The sequence below is a fragment of the Dendroctonus ponderosae genome, unplaced genomic scaffold (assembly GCF_020466585.1).
Source record: "Dendroctonus ponderosae isolate FM_Combo_2020 unplaced genomic scaffold, Dpon_F_20191213v2 Dpon_F_20191213_1, whole genome shotgun sequence".
NCBI lineage: Eukaryota > Metazoa > Arthropoda > Insecta > Coleoptera > Curculionidae > Dendroctonus > Dendroctonus ponderosae.
The window spans coordinates 59,287,376-59,313,819 of NW_026017110.1; the positions used below are offsets into that span (position 1 = coordinate 59,287,376).

At 34.6% G+C, this 26,444-nt stretch overlaps 1 protein-coding gene across 3 annotated transcripts in view; it reads left to right on the top strand.

Annotated features, from left to right (window-relative positions):
- LOC109532942 (cytotoxic granule associated RNA binding protein TIA1) overlaps positions 1 to 26,444 on the top strand; it is a 98,200-nt gene that overhangs the window by 44,717 nt on the left and 27,039 nt on the right. For all 3 annotated transcript variants that reach the window (XR_007282460.1, XM_048670564.1, XM_048670563.1), the window contains exons 2-3: positions 402 to 434; positions 16,639 to 16,689. Coding sequence is in view for 2 of the 3 variants with exons in the window: in XM_048670564.1 (XP_048526521.1) it covers positions 402 to 434; positions 16,639 to 16,689 (84 nt within the window). In the remaining variant the exon portion in view is untranslated. The remainder of the gene's footprint in view (positions 1 to 401; positions 435 to 16,638; positions 16,690 to 26,444) is intronic.

The following is a 26,444-nucleotide window of genomic DNA, read 5'->3' on the forward strand; positions in this document are numbered from 1 at the left end:
CAGCAGCTGCTTTGGCCCAAAGGGTTCAATTCCTCTCATTTTTTACTCGAATGCATTTGCTGCAATCCGCTCCCAATATATCTGCATGATTACCTCCTATTGACGATCACAGGGCACTCGCGCCAAAATTCGTAAATAGTTCTGCCTGATTTTGCGACATAATGGAAATTTACAACTGCAAAGTTGCCCTTCATGTCTACCAATGATCCTTCATTAGTTAATCGATAGGTGCAGCTAATTAAGTCAAAGCACATATCGATTGCCCATCATGGTCCCGTACGATACAAATGTGTAGCTGACCAAATACACGGCTTTCTGGTTCCGAATTTCACCATTTGGAACACTTGAGAAAATCATGTTCAGATAAGAATATTGCTGATATGCTCAATTTGTTGTTGCAGGTATCGATGGGTGACAATGGGAACAAAATCATGGTAAGTTTCCATGGTATATTTGCTACACAATCTAAAACGTAAAAAGGCTTCAGTAGATGATGTCCATTTAGGTGATGATAGATCGCCATTTTTTTGGACTAAGGAAAATAGTGTTTTCTTTTTTGCTACCATCTAGTCACCTATAAATCCACAGTCATAAATAGGCATAATTTACTGATTACCATCATCAACATTAAGAATTTTTAGTGAGTTTCCTGAAACTTCTGCCGGTTTTTGAAGTGATAAGTTCTTATGGCACGGTGTGAATAGATTGGAATGCGTCACGGCATTTATTGATAAAGACAAGTACCAACGCAGTTCTCTCTCGCACGCACACAGCCGCCCGCGTAGTCCATCTGGTTCCATTAGGCCGGTCGCCTATTATAATAGTGTGTAGACTGTGGTCTGTTCGTGTGAATACAATAGTGTGCAATGCGTTTTCATCCGAACTGCTTTCATCAGAAATCGTGCGAACGGGAGTTAATGATCCAATTTAATTGCAACCTATAGACGCTCGTCCACTAGATCCGAAAACCTTCTTACGAACTTACAAGAACTATTGTAAATAAAATAGAACCTTTGGCCGGACGTCCTTTGGAAGGATTTCGTCAGACTTCGCATGTGTGGGTATCGTTCACCGGAAGTTTTTTATCGTGCGAATTTGTCATGTGTTGTTATGTATCACATAAGTACATTTATACAGGGTAATTGTATAATAATCAGGGTAATTATACAACTGTTAATAATAATGGATGATTCTGAATTGAAAATAGTTACCTTCTGCGTGGACGATTACAATTAAAAAGAAAAAAACTACTGGGTTGCTGATTCATTAAGAAAACGAAAATAATTTGGAGAATTCCATAATTTCTATGAAGAGATAAAAAAGAATCAGACAGAATTATTAGTTTTTCAACATCCATTTCAGCTCGGTGTGTTGCGAAAATATTCTCAATTCAGTCAGAAACCAGCGAACGTGCTAAAAAATCCCATTTGCTGCGGACATTTCGCACATCGCAATGGTTCGTCCGAATTCGGACAAAGAACTTCAGCTCTAGTGGACAATGTCCAGTACGTTGTAATGAAATTAGATCATTCGCTCCTTTTTGCACGATTTCTGGCGAACACAGTTCGGACGAAAACTACTTGCCTTGGCCAAAAGAACCACACATTTTCATTCGTTTAAAGTGGAGATTTTAATGTTGATTTTTCATCTGATCGAGTGAAAAATCTATGCCATTGCTTAAATCAAAGTTACAATTAAAGAATATAAATAATCCAAAACAATATAAAATCGAGTGTCACAATTCGTTTCTTATAACAGTTATCATACACCAATTGTCACTTCTGTAGGATTACCTATATAATGATATCGTAAGTACCAGCGACTCAACTCCAACTATTAAATGTTGTAAATATAATGTAAATTTTACATAATTTTTTTTTTTATTACATTTTACCTAAAGTTGTCACTTCCACTTCTGTCGAGCGTGCCGTAACGCACTCCTTTTTTCTAACTAGAATTGCATGAAGTAAAAAAAGGCAAATTTAAATTATTTTTGAATGTCTGAATTCTGCTTCACTGTGCATTTGCAAACTCAGGCTTACCAGACTGATATTAAGAAAATTGTACAATAACCTGCTTTATGTTTAACTTAATGAACTACTCAAGATACATAGCTGCTGGGGATGCGCCCAGATTTTCGTGCATCCCTAAAGGTGTATCCAGGGATGATCTAAAGGGATATTATAGGAAGTGACCTAAGGGAACAGTGCTTTTGCCTACTGAGCCGTTAGATTGTTAGATGTAATTTAATTTGTTCATATGGAAACTACTGTTTCTGTTGGAAGTAAGCGTGTGCCAATGTATCTAAAAGCACGGGAACTATTTGAGCATTTATTAAAGATGCATTTAGTAATACGTTCATCCGCTGTAACTTATATTGATTCAGTACGTGGATATAATCGGTGATCCCATAAATGCAAAGGTTATTCATATTCAATGATATTTAGTCCCAGTTCCAACAATGCGTAATCCTCAGCCCGATATAATTCCCTACACGCCTCACCCGATATTATTTTTAAGCAATGCTCTCTGACTATCCAAAAACCCCTCGCTCTGAATAGCTGTTCGGAGCAGTTAGGGTGATTTTAGTTTAACAAAGCTGGGCATTGTATTTGCCATTTGCACAGGTCGACTCGGCTCGAGGCAAATTATGGCCCTGAATTTACCCCAAAGTTCTTTTTTTGTAATTTTCGAAAACCTCTCGAAATACGTATGTGGTAAATTAAGTATTAGTCCAAGGGCTATTTTCGCAACCGCGATATATTTGATTTGGTTTGGTTGAGGTTTTTATGAAAAATATTGGAAACTTAATGTTTAAAGCAAAGTTCCGAAAGATCATTACATCAGAAAGCCCGTTAAAAATAAAAATTGCTTTCTTCTCGAGTATTATTATTTATAAGACATTTTTTAAGAATCGCTGAAAGTTTGTCAGGTGGAAAAGCTAGCAAGCGTTCAGCGTTCTCCAAACTTCACTAAATTGCAAAAAATCTGAAAAGGGAAAATGTTCGTTTGTTCTCTTTTGACTGCTAACTCAAGAGGCGTAATTAATTTGAGAAAGGGACTTCTGCAACGAAAAAAAGCTCATTCCAGAAAACTCCTGAAGGAGTAAGCATTTTGCCTTTATTTATTTAATCCACAATCAAACGCTAAACGTTTTTCATACACTAACATTCTGTGTGCATTTTCTTTTAATTTGATAATATTAACGATGCCTTCCCGGACATTTTCTGCTGTCCATTCGGCTGTGAAAAGCTTTAGGAAGCCACATAAAACTCGCTTGATGAGCACGATTATTTGTCAACGTGATGGCTGGAAAAATATAAAACCGTGACTTATGTCGAAACTCTGTACTGTTGGAACCTCAATACGGTGACTTTTAGCTCAGTTGGGTTGGGTAAAGCAGGAATTATTTCGTGATTCTTCTGGATACATTTATAACACAAAAACTTTTAATTTTTTTCCTTACTAGTTAGTTAACTTTGTCATTATTCCTTCAAGTTTAAAGCTTATTGGTTATGCTAAAGCGCTTGTTTCATGTTTGTTAGAATACTAATCATACTTCTAGCAGTGAGCATTACGTATGATTTTTTGTCAAAACTCATATTCACTTCCCTATCACTATTGACATGAAATCAATAACGGCAATGTTCATTGAAACAACGAAACGTGCACTTTACCATTTTTAATGCCAGTTTGGCATGCGATGGTCTGCACTGTAATCGACTTTGTTTCCTTGCCATTTTTCGTTCTTTTGGCTTATCTAGCCCTGAAAGGAATTTCAGTTCGGTACTGATCTGGATTGATGTTCACTAAATATCAATTAATTAGCATGCTGAATAAAAATACCTATAAAAACGATCATAATTTTTTATTGGATAATTTCACCGACAAATGGTTTATCAATATTTTAGATACGTAAAAGACATTCTCGAAAACCAATTAGTAAGTTGTTGGCGCGAAGCGTAATTGAAAAATTCCCGTGGATGACAAATTCCCCTGAATTGTCCCTCGAAAAAATAAAGAGCTTCTGTCAAGCGAAAAAGCTACCGAGTCTTCTTATAGATTAGAGTAAACTCCGTTAAATTGCCAGGGGCGTTGGTAAGGGAAAAATAATATTTTATTCTTTTCAGAATACTAAATTAGGGTGGGTTATTAATTTCAACAGAGAGATTCTTGTTGAGGGCATCTAATAGATCTTTGCCCCTTTTGTCTCGTTTTGTATTCAACAGAGGTAAAAACAAATATTGAATACTTCAATTACCTCTTTTATAAACCACATCATCGAACGTTTTGTTTGACTTTTTATGGGGATAATTTAATAAATTGAAGAGAAGTGGTTTGATGGCTTCCCACTGATTTTGAGAGTTCATTAACGGGGCAAAATCTGCAATCTGTAAATCCTTGATAGCGAGAAACCTTATATATGATTTTTTCTAAAACATTGGCTTTCATTCATTTAACAAGTCTTCGTACTGAAAATACTAAATTAATGAAAAATTATGGAATTCTGAATGGAACGAGCAGTAATATTCGAACCGGAAAAAATCAGGATGTCACGTAGACCTAAATCATTTTATCTGTTAAAGCCAAACCAAGAAGATATAAAAAGTCTTAACGGCTTCCATTTGGTCCTCCGCGCTAAAACATTTTTGATCCTTTCCCCCGGGAGATTTGTCGCTTGTCAATTCTAATAAAAATTGGGAAAAGTTAAAAATTCTTGACAGATTTCACCTCTAATACTTTTCAACAAGTCACTACTTTTTGCAACGGGGGTGTGAAACTTTGCCTATCACCAATTACTAACTTTTTGATTCACAAAGTGTCCATAATTAATTTTTATTTGGCAGGCAAACACATTGTGGAAAAATCAATTTCCGATCAACAATCTAGATCTGATCGTTATAGTTCATTTGAATAGTCAATCGATAAGAGGGCATTCTGAAAGCTTTTTGCAAACAGAGTCTTAATTTTCGTCCTGCGTATGAACAGAACAATTTAAATATGCGCGGCAAAAAGTAATAACGAGCAACTAACATCTCGGCATAAAGAATGGAATATGAAAGTTAATGCATTTTCCGACTAAAACAGAACCGGGATCAAAGAAGGGAAAACATTTTAAGCGACCATTTTGAAGCGAAATAAAATTCTTGCCCCTTTATTTTTATTTTTCAAATTGCCCGACTTTTCTTTATAAACTCAAGACTGCTAAAAGCCTGTCATTGAAGCCTCCGCCGGACAGAGCATTCTCATATTTTACGCTTTCATATTTTGCGGCCCATCACGTTGACAAATAATCGTGCTCATCAGGAGCATTTTATCTGGTGTGGTCTTTCAACAGGAAAAAGCAGGAGAGCAAAAAGTGCCGAAAAGTCACGTTAGATTATTAAATTAAAGGGAGATTGGGAAAATTCTTTCTCGTTTAGAGCAGAACTTCAGTCAAGGTTTTTACGCATTTATACGCTTAACTGGCAATCCGATCAAAGCCAAATTTGAAATTCTCGTGTGCAACGATACCTGGAAGAGTATGTAAAAATTGATTCTCCGGCATGGTAGTTAAGATTTCGTGACTGCAAATCCCCTAAATCTAAGATAAAACCACATAGATTTCAAAATGCTCACAACAAAAGTTGTTGTTTATCAACGCTGGGGTTTGCAGATATTCGACGTGCGAAGGATATGGAAATGATTTGTCGGGAAGAATTTCGCTTCAACCAGAGAAAAATAAACACTTGAAATTTGTTGAACTTCAAATCAAATAATTTTTGACACAAGTAAAACAGAAATAAAAAATAATTCTAAAAACAATCACAATATTTCCTCAACTCAATTTTCTCTTGTAACTGAGACGGTCATAATAACGTCTAAATCTTTCACCCAATATTTCTTCTCCTTACATTTTTTCATCTATAAAAGAACCACGAGGAATTCCAGACGTCACTAAATCAACCACCTAATAACCGATGCAAATTGTTTTGTCAAGTTGCCCGGAAAAACGACTTTAAAAGAAGATGTGGTTTGATATATTCGGAGAAGGTTTTGTCAGCCGGTATCGAATCGATTTCCGCAATACGAAACTCGTGTTTTGAATTTAGACCAGATGTTTGGGATATAAAAATATTGGGGAGAATAAGGTGATATGGGAGAAACAAATCGTCTGGAAATTATCATTGCTTAAGATAAACAGAATTTGTTTTTAAAACGTTACCCGCCCCTAGCCTTTTTTGACAAGATTCTGCAGATTGTTTTTAGAAATGTAACATTATTTTCATCTACACTAAGAGGAGAGTTGTGGCCATATTTTATTCACATTAACTACTCAACACTGAACATAACACTAAATAATGGCTGGCAAATTGATCGGGAACATTTTTCTCCAGCTGGTCCCCATGTCTATTGGATCACATCTTCAACTAGCTAATTCTTCATTCGCTTAGCAAATTATATACACAGCAGGTAGACCACGTACCTAATTGTTAAATAATGGCAGAAGATGAACATTAACTGATTAGCAAAGTTTGCAGAGCTCGAAGCGGCCAGACTTTAGCTTTGTCCTAATAGTTAAACATTTTAGCAATAACAGTAACTTTAAGCCCCGTTGCAGAATACTAAATTCAGTTTTCACAGTCAGCCATAGTGGCTTGGTCTCTGGAACTCTGTTGCTAGATAAATTAATTTTGTATCTAACATACAAAGCAGCAATTTCCTTAACACCACTTAATGACCGAATCGTAACAGTTGTGGGCTATTTACAAAAATTGTATTATTACTTCAGGTTAAATTGTTTTCATCACAACACAGGCGTAAAATCTTAGATTTATTCGTTATTCGAAAATTCCGCATATTGCAATGGTAGCGGGTTAAAAATCCGAAATTTCATCAATATATTTTCCACTTCTATTGACTCCAGCGTATTATTTTTAACAATAACAAAATGCTCTGCGGAAAATCGGCTGCTTATTGACTAACCCAGAGCGCATTCATGTTGCCGACCATTATTGAAAACTGCAACATTTTAATTTCTGGTCAGCTATTATATTTTATTAAATAAAGTTAATTGAACAGGTTTAATAGAGCTTTTCCCATTCCCGATCCGTTGAATGTTGTGTGTAGTTTTTCAAATATTCATTGGGCAAATTGATCTTTTTTAATTCCAGTGAAATTTGGAGTGTTAAAAATACCTTTCGAATAGCGAATAGAATTTCGAATCATCCCCGTAGCTAAGCTTCAGCTTTTGGAAGCTAAAAATACTTTTTTCGTATTAATATTTCCGAATTTTTGTTCATTTTGACGGTATTCGTAGTATGCAAATTTTGTACGTCTTAGCTCAATAACACATATATATATATATATATATCATGTGCATTCCAACATAACTCAATACAAGAACATGTTTTGTTACGAAACAAAAATAAACTGTCCAAATAAGGCTCAGTTATTTTTCAAGTTGAATTGAAAAGCCGTTTCAACGTAAAACGGTCTCGCTCTTGAATGGATTTTAAGTGGTACTTCTGGATATTGGAAAGTAATAAATACCGGAAGATTAACTTCAAATCGAGTTAAATAAGTCGGGGAGCAACATACGACATCAGATCAAAAAAGGGAACAGACCAATTAAGATGATTAAATTGATCAGAACTCAGCTTTGATTTAAAGTGCTGTTATATGCACTTTTGAAATTTCCAAGCCCTTGTTTACGATCATTCTAATCAATATAGTATATAAAAATGTTGTAGATAAGCCATTTTTTATTCCGCCAATAATTTATTTAAGGTGGATCAAATCAAAAACGAAACCGATTTAAAGGTTGAATTAAAACTCAATGACCAAATAGCCTATAATTAATTATATATTTATAAAGAATAATGACAAGTCCGCTACAAATAAATTAGTTTGTCCTCGTTGAAAGCAAACAAGGCTGACTGTTTTATAGAACTTTCGGTTTTCTTTTGTTTTCCCTTTTTTCAATTCACTGAAATATTTATTTATTAGGTATCCTGTGTCGCAATTTTCGGTCATAAATACTTGATAGCAGTCTTGTAGCAACAAGACAGTTTATTTTATAAAGGTTCGGAACATTTTATCAGCATTTGAAAAGAACCATCTTGATGAGTTTGGAAAGACCATTATCTGAAGATTCAGGGTTTTGGGCTACTTGGATGTAAATCTTTTCAATAGTAAACATATTTAATTTAGTCGGTATTTTCTCAGATTGAAAATGAGACTTTTCTGTCGTTTTTAGGGACTCAATTTAATCAGAAATAAACGCAGATTATTGAAGTGAGGACGTGTCGACTTGGTGATTGATTAAGTTTTCCATTAGACTGGAAATAATTGAACGAATCCTCTCTTTATGGTATTTTGTGTTTCATTAATTTCTTCGGCTGTGTTTTAAGGAAATATATGTAATCTGACTAAATAAAGTGAGTAAATTATTCATTGATTATTTCCATTATGCAAATGTCGGAACGGGTAATTTTTGTTTAATTTAGCAATATTAAAGCAATTGATTAATAGGATCTTAAATTGTGTTCTGAAGCCTTTAACGTGACCTGACTGCCGAATTTAATAATTTAGAAATATCTAAGTGAAAATTTTTGCAAGCAACTTTTAACAAGCTTTCGATCGATAGACTACTGAAAAGTGTTGATTTAAACGGGAAACGAAAACAAGTTTCGTGTTGCACATTTTGTGAGTGTGTAAAGGATTTAATACGTTCAAGTACTAATAATCTTGGGCCGAAATGTACACAAGCGGATTGGTTTCGGTACAAAGTATCATTTTTACTCTGGGCGGTGTGTAAATTTCACTTAGAGATTCATTATTAGATTACAATGCTTGTCTTTAACGACTTGGATGTCTAAGCCTTTGAAATTACAATTTTGGAGATTAAGTAAGGAGTAAATTAATTAAGTTTTATCAAAACGACTTTAAGTTTCGGATTAAAGAAAAAGCTTAACAAGTCAACTTGTAGTAACTTTTCTCGGAAGAAAACTGCATAAGAAACGCAAACCCAGTTAATTTTTAATGGACGGATTATTTGCATAAAATTTTCGCAATGTTGCTGGAAAGATGCTATTTGATAACACTTGTTCTAATATCAATTGGAGCTGTTAAGTGATAGTTATGGCCAGTAAGTGGATATTTCTTAGAATTGTTGCCTTTAAAAGTAAATTCGAAAGTTAAGGCAATTTATATACATTTATTTGACAATATTTTTAAGCCGTCCCTACGTTTGGTTGTGGCGTGTTGCAGCAGGAAAGAGAAACTTTTATCGCCATTCATAGGACATTACCCAAGGCCCCTGCAAAATGTAAATTATGCTCCTTTATTGGCAGTGGCACGATATTCCACGGTACACTTTGGATGCAAATATATGGAACATGGAGATATTTTATGACTACTTTTAATTTTATTGCTTCAGATAAATAAAGACGCAACGGCCGTTTGAAGTAACGTCAACGGTATTTGCTCATTAAATGTTTATGAACTCTTAAAAGTCATAATATTGTAATTTGCCTTTTAGTTTTATGAATTGCCGATTTATCACTCACTCGTGTGGCACGGTGTAGCAACTTGAAGATGCATTCAGCTGTTGGTAAACCAGTAAATCTTAATTTTTTATTTGCATATTTTTATGGGAAGCTGCTTACTAAATTTCGCATCTTAAGTTTCTTATGATATTACTACCCTAGCGGGTTCCGAAGAATTGCCGTTCACATCAGTGTGTATATGTTGCCATAAATTATTTATTTATTAACTTCCACAAGGGAATATAACGTGCAAAATATTCTATGTTACACGAGCGTCATTGTTAAAATAACGTTATTGGCTTAAGCAACTAGTTAGAAGGATTTATTCCGCAAAAATGTTAGAAGTCCGCTCGTTTTCATTCAAGTTCTAATTTAGATGTTAATGTTTCCTAATCCGGACTGTGCGGCATATTTACACAAATGTCCCATAAGTTATTTCCAACAAATTTCGGTCAAATCTAAGGGGATCGCGAAGGATTTGCAGGCCTTAATCGTGTTGAAAATCTGGCGATTAAATCCAAAAATATTGGGTACGTGCATGTGACGTGAATGGTGGATGTACAAATTTAAAGTTATAGCGAGCCAGGGGCGCCTAAGGATTAGACTAACCTCTCTATAAATCAGGACTGGTGCATCGCACAGAATGGAGCAGCCTATATATATATTTTCCCAGCCTAAATCACCTTTCCGACAATCCGATATTGGGATTTAAAGTATTCCGGGACGCATTTTTTACGCTTTAGGATTTTAATTTCTAGACTATTTCAAAGCCTTATTTACATCAAATTATTCAACTTTCGTAGTTAAGTTTGAGCATATCGCAAACAGGGAATTTGTCTCAAAAATAATGTGAATAATCATTGGGAACACTCAGTGGTAACATTTGCCGATGAATAAACGGGGCATAATACTTATTTTACAGCTACAGGCACGTCTATGAGGTGTGTGGTGTTTCGAAAAATTTCCCAAGATGGCCATTGAAAATGGGGCCTAAATTGAGCTGACAGTTAGGAGTCCCGAAGCGATTTCCAAAAGTAGTGCTAATGGGTGTCATATGAAAATGGATAAATTCTGAATGAAAGCCTCTTTTCGGTTCTTTCCTGGTTTGCGCCCAGAAAATGTCACATTTTTCTTGGTGATCTCAAGCTTTGTAAAACTCCAATTTGGAATCGAATTATTTCTATCGTCTATCTTTAATATGCCGCTTTATCATGCGATTTGAATAGTGAAAGTTCTTCTTGGGCATAACCAGCTAACAGAGAGCGTCTTGCGTCAAATATTTACAAGCTTATGTACATTCGACTGTGTGTGCTGGTGTTCAAAGAATGCATTTTATCATAGAGGTTTTTTTACCATTCTGAAGCGTTCATATTTTCAAATGATGCTTGAAAGCTTACGTGACATTTCAGGTGGGCCGCTAATAACGCTATGATTTATTGATCCTGACTGGACCAGCCTAAACGGAGGGAACAAAAAGTTCTGTGCTTATTGGGGTTCGGAACTGGAAATTTTCCTGATTATTTCAAGTATATAAGAAAAATTAGTTCTTGTCGATCTTTGAAACATTGCAGAAGCATTCCTATAGTTTCCAACTTTTTCGTTTTTTTTTTCACTATCATTTCCCACTGGAGTCCATTCTGCACCAAGTCTCTTAGTGGTAAACAGCATCTGTATCTCTTCATTAGCTTGATGTTGCCAAACTCATTGGAAACTAGAGTGGGTTGCGATGAAATATTTACGGCGCAACTGCTATCTGAGTCCGTTTATTGTGCAACGGTCTTTTCACGTATCAATGTTAACGTTCCCACGAAAAAATCCCACGAAGCAAAGGAGAAATATTGAATTTTCTAAGGCCATCATCCGAATGCAACCGGAAGGGCTTCGTGAATTCGTGATATTTCTTTATTAGTCACTTGAAAAAAAATTGCTATTTTAGATGCAGCTTAAATATAGATTAAGATATAGAAGGAGAAATTGCAACCCAATAATTGCGAATTGGGTAGAATATACTAATAGTTACAAATAAAGGCATTAATAGATGAACTGAACCAGTCATTAAGAAATTCCGATTTGTTTGGAGCAACATTGTTTTGTATCGATGCATTAATGACAAACAGTCCACCGTTTATAAATTTACCAGGAAATTCAGGCCGATATCCCTGCAAATTAAGCCACTTTTTACCGCTTCTTCTAAGTGCAACTGCTTATTTATAATATGACTATCAGTTATTAACACCCAAAACACGAGAACTTTCCGGATTTACTAGTACAAGGAGTCCATTTTCGTAACGATAATTTCACTATCAATTATTCTCTCGTTTGCGTTGTTTTCTTGTAATTACCGCCTTAAATGCTAAAAGATTTTTGAATTTTAAATTACAGTGCCGTTTAATTTCAGACTAAACAAGTATAACCTTTTGTCCTGATATTTTTTCTGGATGCTACGCATAGATTTCTATGTAATTGATGAACGAGCCTGCAAATGTACACATACTGTGATCGATTGTTGCTTCCATAGAAAAATCTAACCAGATGCATCTGGTTAATGTGAGGTTACAACCCAATTACTTCATGGATGCCGAAATTACCGGGTTTATTTTGCCTCAATCAGTTTGCGCCCTTAGTTTAATATTGCCGTTTTGTTTTAATTTAATTTCTTGGAGCTTTTACAACATAGCGCCGTCAGTATTTAAAATAGTAATTTCTGCTGTTATTATATTCATTATGGGCTAGATGTGTTCATTAAAGCACCGCGGATATATTTTAAGATGTTAGAGTAACAAGATTTTAATTTGCTCTTCATATGTGCAGAACGGCTCCTTTCAAACTTCAACTTCTAATTAGATTTACTCAAGTTGAAAATAAGTCGAAAGTTTTAATGGCAAGCGCTGAGCGAGTGTGTTTCTTAATAATAATACCTCCGATTTTTTCGATTTCCTTAAGACTGAAAACGTTGCCAGTTTTGAGAATAGTTGGTGAGTTTGGAGAGGAAATGAACGTAGAACTTCATGGAGACAACGAAGGTTTGACTGAGATTTTTTTTTCGCTTGTTTTTGACGTGCCTGCTTTGAATCACTTTCAGATTTATCATTTAAACTGAAAAAGTCCGTTTGGCTCAGTTGGATTCTTCACATTTTCAAGAAATATTAATCTTTTGAGTTATTTTAGGGAACATTGAAAATATGAAAATTCGCCACCCTCATCAGTCGGAAATATTACTTATACATATAAGTAAGTAATATTCCTCTCCAATAGAGCAAAACTGAGTACAACACTGTAAGCTTCCTTACTCTATTCGCGTCTCCCCTCCCTTGTTTATATTTACTCGTCGAGCCCGAAATGGCACAAAGCAACGGCACAACACAGTCCCAAGCTGTACAGATCCGTCCTGCGGCCTAATAAAGTTTTACTTTTTCTCGCGGACTGATTTTTTTGCTAGCCAGTTTCGATTTCGTATGATAATTATTTTCACAAAATTGGAGGCTGGGCTCTGGCATCGTTTTATACTTCGACGTCAGCATAGAGGCGTCGTCTAGCGCCCAATGTGCGTTCTCTGAGGGAGTGGCAAAGGATCATTTTAATCTTTTTATACCATTCAAATCCAATGGGTGGTACCCCAAAATCCTGCGCTTTCAAAGATTTATCCTTCTTTATAAATTTATTTTAGCGAGTATTTTGCTGCTTTTCTAGTGCTGTCAGCATTCAGGCATGCACTCGGGTTGTTTACTTCTCCTCGAAAACATGCAACGAGCATATGGCACCCATTATTATGAGATTATTATCTTGGTTATTTTTCTGTAATCTTTCTAAATCCGCTTTTGATGTATTGTAAGTTTACTACTTTTTCACCCATATGCTTATCTTTTCCCAGTTCAAGGGAAGCAGACAAGGAAATTGCATTTTATGAATATGTTTATCAGGGTACACGCTAAATAAACACCTGATTTGTATAAGGCTTGATCGGGCATTCAATGATAAAAAGGCATTTTCCAATGCACTAGTTTAACCAATTTATTCAGCTTCAAGTTGATTATTGTCTCCTTTTTGGATTAATCTGGAGGCTTATTTTACCTACAGGTGCTTTGATGTATTTCTCTATAGAGGCGTTTTACTTCTCTAAGTCTCCCGGATATTCGTTGCTAACAAAATGAAATTTAATAGCTTTTAAGGATTTTCTCCACGTGTTTCGAAGCATTATGTCTAAGGATTCAGATTATATCTTAACTTTAATCTGCCAGCTAAAAGGCTTGGTTTATGATTATGATCATTTATCTTCTCAATACAATTATGATAATCTTTAATTATTCTTTGACAAATACATCATATCAGTCAGATGATCAGAATGATCAGAGCTATCGCAAATATTACATAAAACACTGACTGATTTTTGAATTCGTCCATAAATTAATAGAATATACGCCAAGAAAATAAAGCAAGATTTCCTCATTCTATGCCTTATATTTAGCATAATGCAGCTGCTATTAATGACTTTATTTGCAATTAAATCACAGGGAAGTGACAAGAATGATAATTTCTCAATGGGTTTTTGGCATATTAAAATTTCAAAAGAATGTCTGCGGCTGAGAAATTTGCGCGTGGGCCTCCAAAATACATTTTTCAATCACTCAGATGGAAAAGGAAATTATTCCTTGCGCAATTTGCCTACAGCTTCAAGCAGTTATTAAGTGTTGCAGTCATTAAAAATGTTACTCCAAAAACGATTTTTACGTCTTATATGCTTGCTTATATTATATGCTTCAGTTCGGACTCAAACCAATCCAAAGCCAAATAAAATATGGAGCTTAAAATCTGTAGAGTTTCTGCATGGTTTTCTTTTAAAATATTGATTCCACAACTCGCTTAGTTCGGCGGCCGCCAGATGACATGGTAATCAGCAAAAAATTTTCAATAGTTTCAATTCGAAAGCCCGTATGGTTTTAGAAAGCAGTTACTTGTGAGCAGGAAATATCTGTTATATGAGTTGGCGACTTTTTAAGTCAATCTGCGTCGCATCAAAGGAAACACTATATTTTTATAGTTCCTCTAAACCTTGCAAACCTCATATTGTAATGTTATTTTTTTGATTCATTCATGATTTTAGTCATTTAGCGTTAGTGGTCATATCACGGGCCAGATTTAGGGGTGTCTAATAAGGAACAAAAACAAGTCTTGCTTATATGTGCCCGAAATTAATATCTCGAAATAGCTTCCGCTATATGAAATGCGTGATTTGTATAATAATTAGCAACTCAGTTATGCCATATTCAAAGCTCCAACGCAATGGGACTGAACCTTTTTTGGGGCGCTTTTAGGGTACACTTTTAATATACTTAGTATGTATGACTTGGATCGCTACATTGCATATTTAGTCATTCTGTTATTATGCGGATTGGGTCAGTTTGTGGAATAAGACATTATGTATCCATAAAAGTTAATTATTTCTGTCAGCGTTTCGTTTATCTTCAATCTATCGCTGGTGTTTACATTAATTAGAAAAAACTACTCGTGCGATTTTTTATCTGGATTCTTTCGGAATTTTAGTAGTAGCATATTTAAAGATTTGATTTGTAAGGAAGAGAAGAGATTGTAGAACCACAGTAAATTCCAAAATCATCTCAACTCTATTGCAGTTTACATTTGTTTCTTCCCGGTGAGTTTTTGATTCAACATATTGGCCACATATTTACTGCTGTTTTTTGCATTATTTAGTGCAGGTGCCTGTTTAAACTCTTTTGGTGGATTGTTATTTTCCGACTTTAACACCTGCATTTTTTTTTAAGATGCTTATGATATTTTTCCATTTTTACTTCTGAACTTCCGTGGACCGCTGCTGCTAAACTTTAGCAAATGCCTTATTGTAATGTATGAAGCATATGTAGAGTGATTGGCACGCTGACCTAAACACATTAACCAGAAACAACGCTTCTCTTGTGCCAAGTTCGCCTTTAAAACCGAACTGAGTTTCGCTTGCGTCTTGTTCCAGCTTTCCGTATACTCGCTGGTGAATAATTTTAAGAAGAGCTTTTAGCGTATTAGACCTATTGTTCGATAGTCAGCGCACTGTTGAGCGTTGGCTTTTTAAAGAAGACTGGAACAAGCTGAGAGAAGCCATTCTTCAGGTTTAGACTGCATTAAACAGGTTGACCAGAATGGCAATGTTCTTATCTGATAAGCTCTACAAATTTGCTTGAAATCTCGTCCATAGTTGTCCTGTTTGCTTTGCAGGTACTCTATTTCTTCAGATTTCCTCTTGCAGTCGTTACTATTGGGTTGTTTGTTAGGAAAGTCCCCTTAGATTTACCAAATTGCTTACCACTGAGGTTGTACCGTCTCTCTCTAGTATACAATTTAATTAAAAATTTTCTCAATGTTTGAGAACATTAAATTTGCTCATGTTCGTATATATGTTGCTATTGGTTGGTTTTGCTGCTAATACAGTAACAAGTTAAAAATCCCAAGAGAATGACACACGTTCAACTTGAGGACTATTCCAACTTTTAATGTTGCACACTGAAGTGTTTTTGTTGAGTTTACTGTTATGAAAGCCATATTATGCTGCAGTAAAATTCACGTTAACAAGCTGGAAGAGCAGCTTTAATTTCCCCTTCTTTTCCGTTAAAATATAAATTCGAATAATAGGTTTTTTATAGCGGTATAAACTTTGCCCTATTAAAAATCGGTAGTTAAGACTGGAAGTAATTTTTTAATGAGTTTATACCTTTCCAGTGTGTTAATCTGTACTTAGAGTTGTTCAGCATCATGGAAATTGTTGCACTATTTTGGCGTTTTGCACTCTTAGCTCGAATGCACAGATGGTATAAACCCTTAAAACGGTGCATCCGCTATGGAATAATCTTAAGATTGCATAATTGTGCCTAAAATAGAGAACTGGAATTATTTACCCGTAAGAATCATCTCTGTCAACTACAAAGCATGTTTGCGTCTTAACAATATAATAAAAATTCAGGTTGAAGTAAATGAAAAATAATGAAGTTTTAAAATTGTTTTCTTGAATTTACGTACACAACTTTCCATATTTTCTCGGTTCATGGTAAATTAAAAACAAATATAAAGTTTCCCCGTTTATAACTTTATTTATTATTTCTAGGTTTTGTCCTCCGGCAACAACAACTCTCTTCCCTACGTTGAACATTATAAGGTAAGCAAAACTTTTTTCATTTTATTCGTTTATTTGTACTATTGGTGTTCTAGAAAGTTAATTGCAAAATAATCTGAGAATACGATCTGCTTCATATCCTGTACATTTACCGAATTGAAACTGACGATAGTTTCCACAGTTTTAGTCAACTTAGTGTACTTTTCGCATCAACTCACCGGGTGAATGTTTGCAAAGACAATTATCAATTCAGAACCAATAGGTCGATGTTCCTTTCTTAAAAATTTAGCTTGGTTTTCCTCCATAACACTTAAACAGCTGTAAGAATTTCATATGCATAAAATATCACTGTTCTGCTTCCAATGCCTCAACAGGTCCTCCGCTTTCTAACTTACCAGTAAGTTTTATTAATTTAACTATGTTATTTATAAACTAGACGTTCTGCGCAAAAGTTCTTAATTTCCGAAGTCATTAATGATTTTCCAGTTCTCATGAATTTTGTATACACTTCCTTTGCGGCAATGTTCAAAATGCTGTAGTTTTAGAAAAGTATAATAATGTGTCGTCAAAGTTTCCGAAATTGATTGATTTTGGCTCGAAAGTTTCATTAACCATTGATAAAGCGTACGGGGGAAACTTCCCCTGCAATATGGTAACACGGTAACTGTTGACTAGCTGGAAGGTTAAAATGTCTATTTAAGTGTGAAATAAGGTTTACGCGAGTATTTTCGTTATTTATTTATTAGTGGTTTGGTGACCCGTTTTTTATTGGGATTTTATAGAGGTTGTATTTTGTTCCAGAATCGTGTTTCTGTTGAAATACACATAAAAATAAGTAAAGATAGGAATGAAAAGATGTAACTGAGGAAAGGAGAAGAAAAATGTGACAATGCCATTAAGGGTTTTTCAGACTTTTTAGAACTTAAGTCTTTTCAGGATTCTTAGAACAGCAAGTTTAGTAATCTGGGCTTGTTAGGCGATTCGCAAAGGAATCCAGGTTTCTCTGAGCTGGACCAGCCACATTGATTCCATGAGGCTAATCGATTTTCCTCAATACGACACTTTTTTGTCGACTGTTTCCACTTTTGACTTTGCTTGGACTTTTTCAAACAAAATATTTGCCTTCAATGATACCGGCCTCTTTAACATTGAAGTGAAAAACCCATCATTTGTTGCGATATGGATACTTTTGCTACTATTTGTCTTGTGTAAGAAAGCTAAGTAAAATTAAGGAAATTGCGTCTATAATAGGCACTATATCGCTGTTAATGAGTAATTCTGGTGACATAAAAGCCAAGTTACTGGTCATGGTTTTTAATTGAGGTTTGTTCGGGTAAAATAGCAGTTAAACTGTGGAGAAGTGAATTCGAGCCACAATAGGAGCAAACAAATATCCTGCAGAGGACTGTCGAAAATATATGAACATAGGGTGAAATTCACTGCAATGGCTGGAACAACTTTCCTAAACAAAATGTATAGCCGCAAGCGATGCGGTTAACGCGCTTTGTTAAAATTGTACATGGAATGTACGCTTGCGTTTTAACATCGTGGCAAAGCTGCTTCTTCCTATGTTGCAAACCAGAGAACACACAGGTGTCCCTACAAAAAGATTTTCCTGCCCTATGGCTGTCGGTAAAGGGATTATATTCATACGAAGGGTTGACTGTTTATTGTTTTGATACATTAGAGAATGCATGCATGGTTTACTATAAGCAATCTCTCTTGACCTCTCGGTTTTGCCACCATGTATACGGAATTTACTAATTAGTTGAAAAGCTAAAACCCTGCCTGCAGCTAAATGCTAATAGTGATGTTATAAATATTCACAAACAGAGCAAGGACAGGCAGAAAATGACGAGATCTGATTTCAACTTTTCATGTTTATGTAACAAGCGAATCCAGGCCGTAGTCAAATAATAGGCTTCGAAATTCAAATACCTTCAGATGACTTTAAACACACTCAGAAAACAGGAAACTCAATTTTATTAAGTAAATCTAAAACAGAGAATATAAATTCGGTGGAATAAATTTTGCTTCATATGTCACACAGTGTTCAACTTTTCTGTGTGTCTGCTTTTGTGTAATTCCCGAGAGATTGTCCATCGTGACCCATCAACATTACATTTTTCTTATATTGGTCTGCAGATTTTTGTACTGTTGCCGGATAAATTTATTAGACAGCATTTCGTTCTTGGAGGCCATTAGCTATTTGGTTCTTTTCTGTGCGTTTCGTATGAGCCACAGTTACGATAGAAATGAAGTGCCGCTTCATGTGGCTGTACGAAATATACAGCAGATTTTCCTCTTTCAACTTGAGTTAAACAATGATTTTCATTGTGTAAAAAAACGTTTCGAATACTGATGTATTCGCATAACAGCAGCGATAAAAATCAATGGCTTTTCGTTTATTTTTCATGGTCAATGAATAGAAGGTAGATTTTCCACAAAATGGCCAGTTAACAGGATATCAATATCCGCTAAAAATGTTTTCATGTTCGCAACGGATTCTAATTTATTTCCACAGATATTTCGTTTCCGATCCTACCCTTTTTACTTTTCTCGAAAGCGCTGCTTTTAAGAATCGGGTTTAATCATGCTAAACAATATCGTAATAGAACGTGATATACTATTTACAAAATGCCCCCCTTTGTCATTCCAAGCTTGATCAAATCGTTGCTCGGCTTGAATTTCTAAAGCATCATGAGGAAGCCATACCCGCATCAGGTTCCGTAGAAATATTTCGAAAATTCCGAAACTTGTGCAAGTAAGAAATTTTCTAAGTGAACAAGAAATTCCTCGTGGGTTAGGGCGGATTATGAAGCAGCGCTCCAACTGCTCTGCTCTCTAATCAAGTTGATCTTGTTTCAAGTGTCACCTAGATCTTGACGCATGAATAGCGATGTATCAGCTTCCGTAAACTAATACTCCTTTGTAACATTACACGTTATTTAATGACATTTATTTGCGCAGTGCTGCAAATGTTATGGAATTGAATTTATTTCAGTGGCAGTTCCATTTAGCAATTCGACATAAAGACACCTAGAGGTTTATTCAATGCTTGTGAGAAGTGGGCCAGTTAGTAATTAAAACTTGAAAATGTCTCAAAGATGTGTGCTTTTCTTGCTCCGCAGAATCTCGACTCAATCAAATTAATTAAACAGATTACCAAGTTTAATCACGTTAATACTATTAGGGGTTTATTATTTACCTTTTCAAATGGTAATTCAGCAAAGCACGTGCGTCCTTGAAAAGTTCGCGCATTTTTACCAGGAAATCCTAGTATCAATTGAACATACATATTAATTTATATTAATTAGCTCCCAACATTCAAATGTATTTTTGTGCACTAAAAAGCACACGGATTCAATAATATTTCCATTGTTCAAGTTAATGCCAACGGACTAACTAAAACACACACCGCAACGTTTTCAGAACTCATTTATTCAACAAAAATATTAACGTATCAATTATAAATAACATTTCGGCATATGAAATCAAAACAAAACAAAAAGACAAATTTTCAGCATAAATATTTATTTCGGAAAATTGTATTGCTAATAGAACTGAATGTATTTTTAATCATGTTTTCTACCTAAATTCATAATGACGTATTTTTGTTCTGGATTTTTTTAATCGACTGTATTAATTGGATCCATAATTCTTCATTTTTGTAACTCCGCATGCAGTTGATGGAAATAATAATAACGTTTTGCAAACTTAAATGACACTGAAATGTATTTGAAAGCGTTAGTTGAGGGGCATTTATTTTATTTAAGTGTTTATTTTACAATTTGCGCTTTGCATATATTATTAATTATTAATTTTTCTAAAAGCGAAAAGCTTGCACAATTTAGCTTAGCTTTAAAACAAACGCCCACAGGAATATTAAGATAACAAACGTTAAGAATAAATAAACGATTTGGCTGGGAAACATTTAATATTTATTTTCAGTAGTTTGAGGTCAATTGGAAAATTAATTAATTATACGACTTCCTGAATAAAGAATCATATACAAGTGGAACTTTCCTTAAATTATCCAGTCTCAACCTTTCAACTGTGCTGAATAAATTAGGTGGAATTAAAATTCTATCAAATATTACCGGAGCTTTTACCGGAAAGTTGGTATTTTCTGTCGATATCGAAAAATGTTAAAAGCTCTGGGACAATATTCAGTCTCGTGTGCGTTGGAAGTTTAACATCCCTAATGTAAGCGTGACCCTAAAGAACCGATTGGGAATTACCTATAATTTATATGATTCAATAGGGGGGACTTTTTCCATACCAAAAATCTGGGGCATATTTACCTATATTACACAAGTAGCGCATAATTAATAGAAGTCTTCGAATCCGTTGAGCAATATTTTGAAATCGATGTTGATTTTAACTGTCAAGTTCAAAATTTTGCACCAAACGAGCTAGTTTTCATCCAAAAGTTTTTCTTGCCAGAATTTGGAAACTGGCACGTTCGAAACCCTTCCTCAATTATAAATTAATCAAAACTTCCTGAGTCGAGCAGACTTACATCTGTTAAGTCATTAATTATTTCTCGCTTTTATTCGTCAATAAGCGCTTTCATTGACGGCATGGGGTTGGATTGGATGGCTAACTTTGTACATGGAAGGGAATTGTTATTTCTGGATATTTACCCTATGGTTAATAAGCAATATCTGAAATAAATTTCCGTGCTACAAGTGAAGTTTAACAAACGCTAATTAGGTATTCGTGCCTTTGACAACTAATGAAAACTTGTAGCTTCAAAGAGATAGCTACCTTGACAAAATTTGTTTCAGTTATATGCGGGCGTTAGATTATTAGTTAGCGTTTAAAGTCAAGCTCTGGAAACAGTGCAAGTTTAAAATTAGAATTCAGGCGTACCACAAGATTTCAATATGATCTTGCCGGTGCTCAATTCAACAGCACTTAATATAAATCACCAAATACTCTTCTCACAACGGTTGAAATTTTTCATCGGGAAAAGAATATGCATTATTTAAAAGTGAGATTTGTCAACTTTTCCCTGGATAATTTGCACAAGATTTGTTTGTTTTCTGCACTGGGATTAAGACGTTGTACTGCAGATATGCTGCTGTGAATTGTCTCACAGGACGCAAAGAAAAGTGAGTGGAATAGAAAAGTTATTTTATTGACTGCACTTCACAGTTGAACACTTTTTACCCCTTGGATTTAAAATGAGCATTCCTTTTAAGCTTTCAACTGTTGCTGTTCCATATTTTTGCTTTAATGGTAATATTCACGGTTGGGTCTTAGGTATATGAGTCCCTCTGGAGTTTCCAAGCTTTGGTTCAATATTTTTTTACTTAATTTTTAATTAATTTATCCCGATGTCAGCTCCTTTGATGCTTTCATGTTATTCATGAGTTTAGTAATCTTATATTTGAGATCGTTGCCCTGTTTTCATGCCACTGAGTTTGAGTTGCAATTAGGAAATTGACGCCATTTATGAATATGTGGCAAAATTAAATTTCAAAATGGGAGTTGTATGGCGAAAATGCACAATACATGTGCCATTCACCGTATATTCAAATATTATCGACCTATACGTGATCAAATCAGCTTTAAGTAAAGAGGTATTAATAAAATAATTGAATGTATTAACGGAATGAGGTTGCAAAAATCATTAATCAAAACACCCAGCCTTTGTGTGGATTTTAAAGTGTATTAAATGCTACAAAGACCTGCATTATAAACTGTCTATAGGACGATACATGTTTTAAAATGTATTGACGTGGTTTATCAACAATTTAAAGTTAGCATTTGCTTTCGAAGTTTGAAAGTCAGGTCGATGTTGTTTTGTAACTGAACGAAGTTATTGCTGTAGGCAAACTGAAAAAGTGATTTTTCTGTCTTTTACGAAAAGTGCAAGTTAATTGACGACAATAGCAAAAGGAGCAAACTTCGTTTCCAAGACAGCTAAATTAATTTTCTAAGTTGGACAAAATAATAGTTGCCTTATTTCATTTTTAGCCTCAGGAAATGTTGTATACATTTTAAAAGGCAAAATTATTTTGCCAGATTTCAGGCTTCCAACGAAAACTTTTATTGAATTTGTTCTGTGCATTTCCCTTCTGGCAATTTTGGTGGATACTTTTGCATGGGTGATTACCATCAAGCAATTCGCAAAAGAAAATTTACTTTCATTTCAGTTTATAATGTAGCGGAATCCTTTTAGTCAATGGAATACTCAACTACAACTCTATTAAAGCTTAAATTATTTTAGGCAGGAAAATTGACTATCAGGCATTGAAGTGGCATTTTTTATTATCACTACAGGAAAGTTAGGAAAATGTTGACGTAGTGTTCTTGCGATTACGAATGAAAAAGTTTAGGCAAAACTGTATACATAAAATTTCAATATTAAGTGAAGTTGTACGAGATATCACTAAGAAAATACTAAATTAATAAAAATCACTTTGATGCTTTTCACCGCCGATTTAAAACTCAACCTAAATTTAAAACAAACCCAAACTACCCCAAGCTAACGCCAACTAGCTCGAACCATATAGGAAAATATTTGACACTTCGACTTGGTGTGCATATAATGACTGGAGATCAATGAAATAACTAAACGGATTTACGTCGTTTTTTTCGCGATTTAAATCCGTTGCGTAATTTAAAGCCCTTTAATTTAATTTTATATTTCAAAATTGCTCTTTCACAATCAACAAAATGCGTATATTTTCGTTAACAAGTTTCAGGCACAATTTTCAGCTGCAATCATATGTGAAACATTCAAAGCATATGCTTTCAGAGAGCAAACAGAGTTAATTTATGGATTAAAGTTGATTCTGGGATTTTTTGTTGGTGAGAATTACAAGGTTTTATGCAAAGGCGTTTTTACATGAATTAATCCTGAACAAACACTGACCTATTGATTGTCAGTCTAAAATGTATAATAATTTATTAGTTTTATCATCTGTATTACTATTTATCAATATTTCTAAGCATATTTCGAAGGTTTACTAAATACATACTGGATGCACTGCGTTCGAATATATTTTAAACGTTTTCAATGATCAAAGCTCTAGTATTATTTTAGATGTTGAGTTGATTGGATGGAATGCTTAGCTTCATGATATTATCAATTGTTACACTTGCTTACGTGCCGCACTAATGCAGTAAATGTTTATTGATCACAGACCGAGTCTGACTGAATAATGGTACATCTGCTCCAAATTGAATGTAAGCAGGAGTGTATATATACTGCTTAGTTTGCGGGTTACCAAATAATGCCGTAGATCTTTAATTACAAAAACCTCTTAATAGCAGGAGACTCCATAGATCTACTAGAATGTACCAAGCATTTGCAATGAATTTCATACTGCATGCTTTACGTGGATTTGAGAATACCTAGAAATTTGACTGTTTGCTGTTATACGTCGATTTATTCATTTCCGCGAAATACTATTCGTATTACATACGAACATTCAATTAACTATTGATTCCAAGGCAAATTATGGCAGCATTTTTAACAAGGGTTGCTTCATAAGAGAGTTTTGTTCTCTGCGGAAATTATAAATTTTTACTGGGTTTACTTAAATAACTTCGTAATCCTATTCAGGGGGATCTAAAGGGGATATTGCAAAATTGAAATTAACGTTTATTTTCCACCCTGAGCTCAGTCGACCAAAAACATAAAGTTCTTGTTCTTTTCCAAATAAAAAACGATTTCTTATTCAAAACAATCCCGTGTACCTCTCATTTCCGTTGCATTATCAATGTATATTTGTTTTGTGAAGTGTCTTTATTTTGAATACAATATCGTCAGCCACTCAAACACGAGAAAGCTGGAGGGGAAAAGGTTTCTAAATCAGTTAAAAGAATCCCTGAAACATTGGTGTCGCACTCTTTGTATATTGGCAATTTTTTTCAGGAGAAAAATGAAATCTTATGTATCGAAAGAAAAAAATTACTTCGCTTATTGCCCTTAGGAAATCCAGCAGACTGTTATTTCGCAGTAAGAGAGAAAATTATTTTTTAAACTTTCATTCAGTCCTTTGGAAATTCCAATTTGGGTGAAAACATACCAGTTTTGAAATGTCGTGCATTAAAAATGAGATTTTGTTGTTTGTTTGCCAGTTTGAAACAACAAACTTATTTTTCGCTATATACCTGTATAATTAAGAACAATTAAAAACCGCACCGTTACCGACAAAACCTGCCACTTGCAACAGAAATTGAAACAGCGTCTATATTATTTTGTTAATAAAATTGGGATTTATTTTGTGAATCTGTTCAAAAAAATACTTGAAAACCATTGTTGACCTGTATTACATTTGAAACAATCAAGAAAGGCTAAAGGAGGAATTCAAATGGGCAAGTATGAAAATTTACTTTTTAATTTCAGGCAAAATAAATTTACACTTGACTTTTACTAGATATTGAAGAAAAAGCTGCCGTCCCTTTCGGCTTTTATTGAGCATAAATTTTCTTTTTTATATTTCGAGGTTTGTAATTTCCACAAAAATTTTATGTTTTAATTTGTTTAAAGCACGTGACTTTAATACGTTCTTGAAGGTTAATGACTGGTATGAATAAAACGTTTTCTAGTGTTCAGTTGCTTAGGAACTATTTTTAGTGCAGAAATACAGACAGCTATTTGAAAACTTGAACATCTTCAAGTTCCTTTCTCTCTTAAAGGTATTTTGCAAATGTGCACGTCTTTATTAGATTTGATTTGAATAACTAGTTTATTAACATGCATATATCAAAAGGTAACTAAAGCAAGCAAATTACAACACTTTACTTCCTTCGTGTTAGATATAAATTTACCCTGCTGCATAGATTAGTACAACTTTAGGTAATGACGGCAGTATAAGGCGGGTAAACCAAATCTAGTGGCAATTATTATTTCAATCATTTTCCCCATTGTGCCTATTCGGCGCTATTTTCGCAACTTGGATTTTTCCATCACGTGATTTTCTAATGAAATAAGGTTTAATGGGCCTCTAAATAAAGTAAAGCGGTAGCAAAAGAATCATTTTTGTGTTAACGATATGTATATGGTTAACCTTTATTCGCTACCTTCCTGTTTATTAAGAACAGACAGTTAACGTTAAACCTGCCGTTAAGTTCATAAAGGTCACATTCGAGGTTCCGGCGATTGTAATTTTATATTTTTTGCTTCTAAGGCAGTCTTTTGCTTGGCGCGCGATATTTGGCATGGAACGCAACGTCTTTTAAATTGATAAAGCACCATTCCGTTTAATTACAAAAAAACACACAGGAAAAAAGAGGTACCTGAAAAAATATTGTTATGGGCTCTATTATTATATGTTGTCACAGTTCATCACGCCATGTTGCATGTCTGGATATTTCCATAAAAAATGATGTCTTAAACCGGGAATATACCATGGGACAATGTGTTGCCAGCGACCGAACTGTTCCATTTTCACGTTTCTGCTGCGTTAAATTTGTCATTTGTTTAAGTAATTTGGAATACTCATGCGAATATGTCTTCTTGTTGCTTGAAAAACATTTTCAATTGCCCCAAACTCACGATAAATAATTCTTGTTCTAGAGTCGTTGAAGGTTATCTAAATTGCAGATATTTGTTTATATTTTATCTGCTAAACGATTAATGAGCGTTGATTGCCTCCGACATATTTCCTATTAAAAATACACTCTCAATTGCACAAGCTTTTAGTGCTATAAGATAAACTGAATTGGGTGCAATTTGAAATCTACTTTCTGTGACTGATGGAAAGTCTGAATGAGTAATTACTTTGCAAGTATATGGAAACATTTTAATGGAATGGAAAGCTTTTCAAAACAAATCA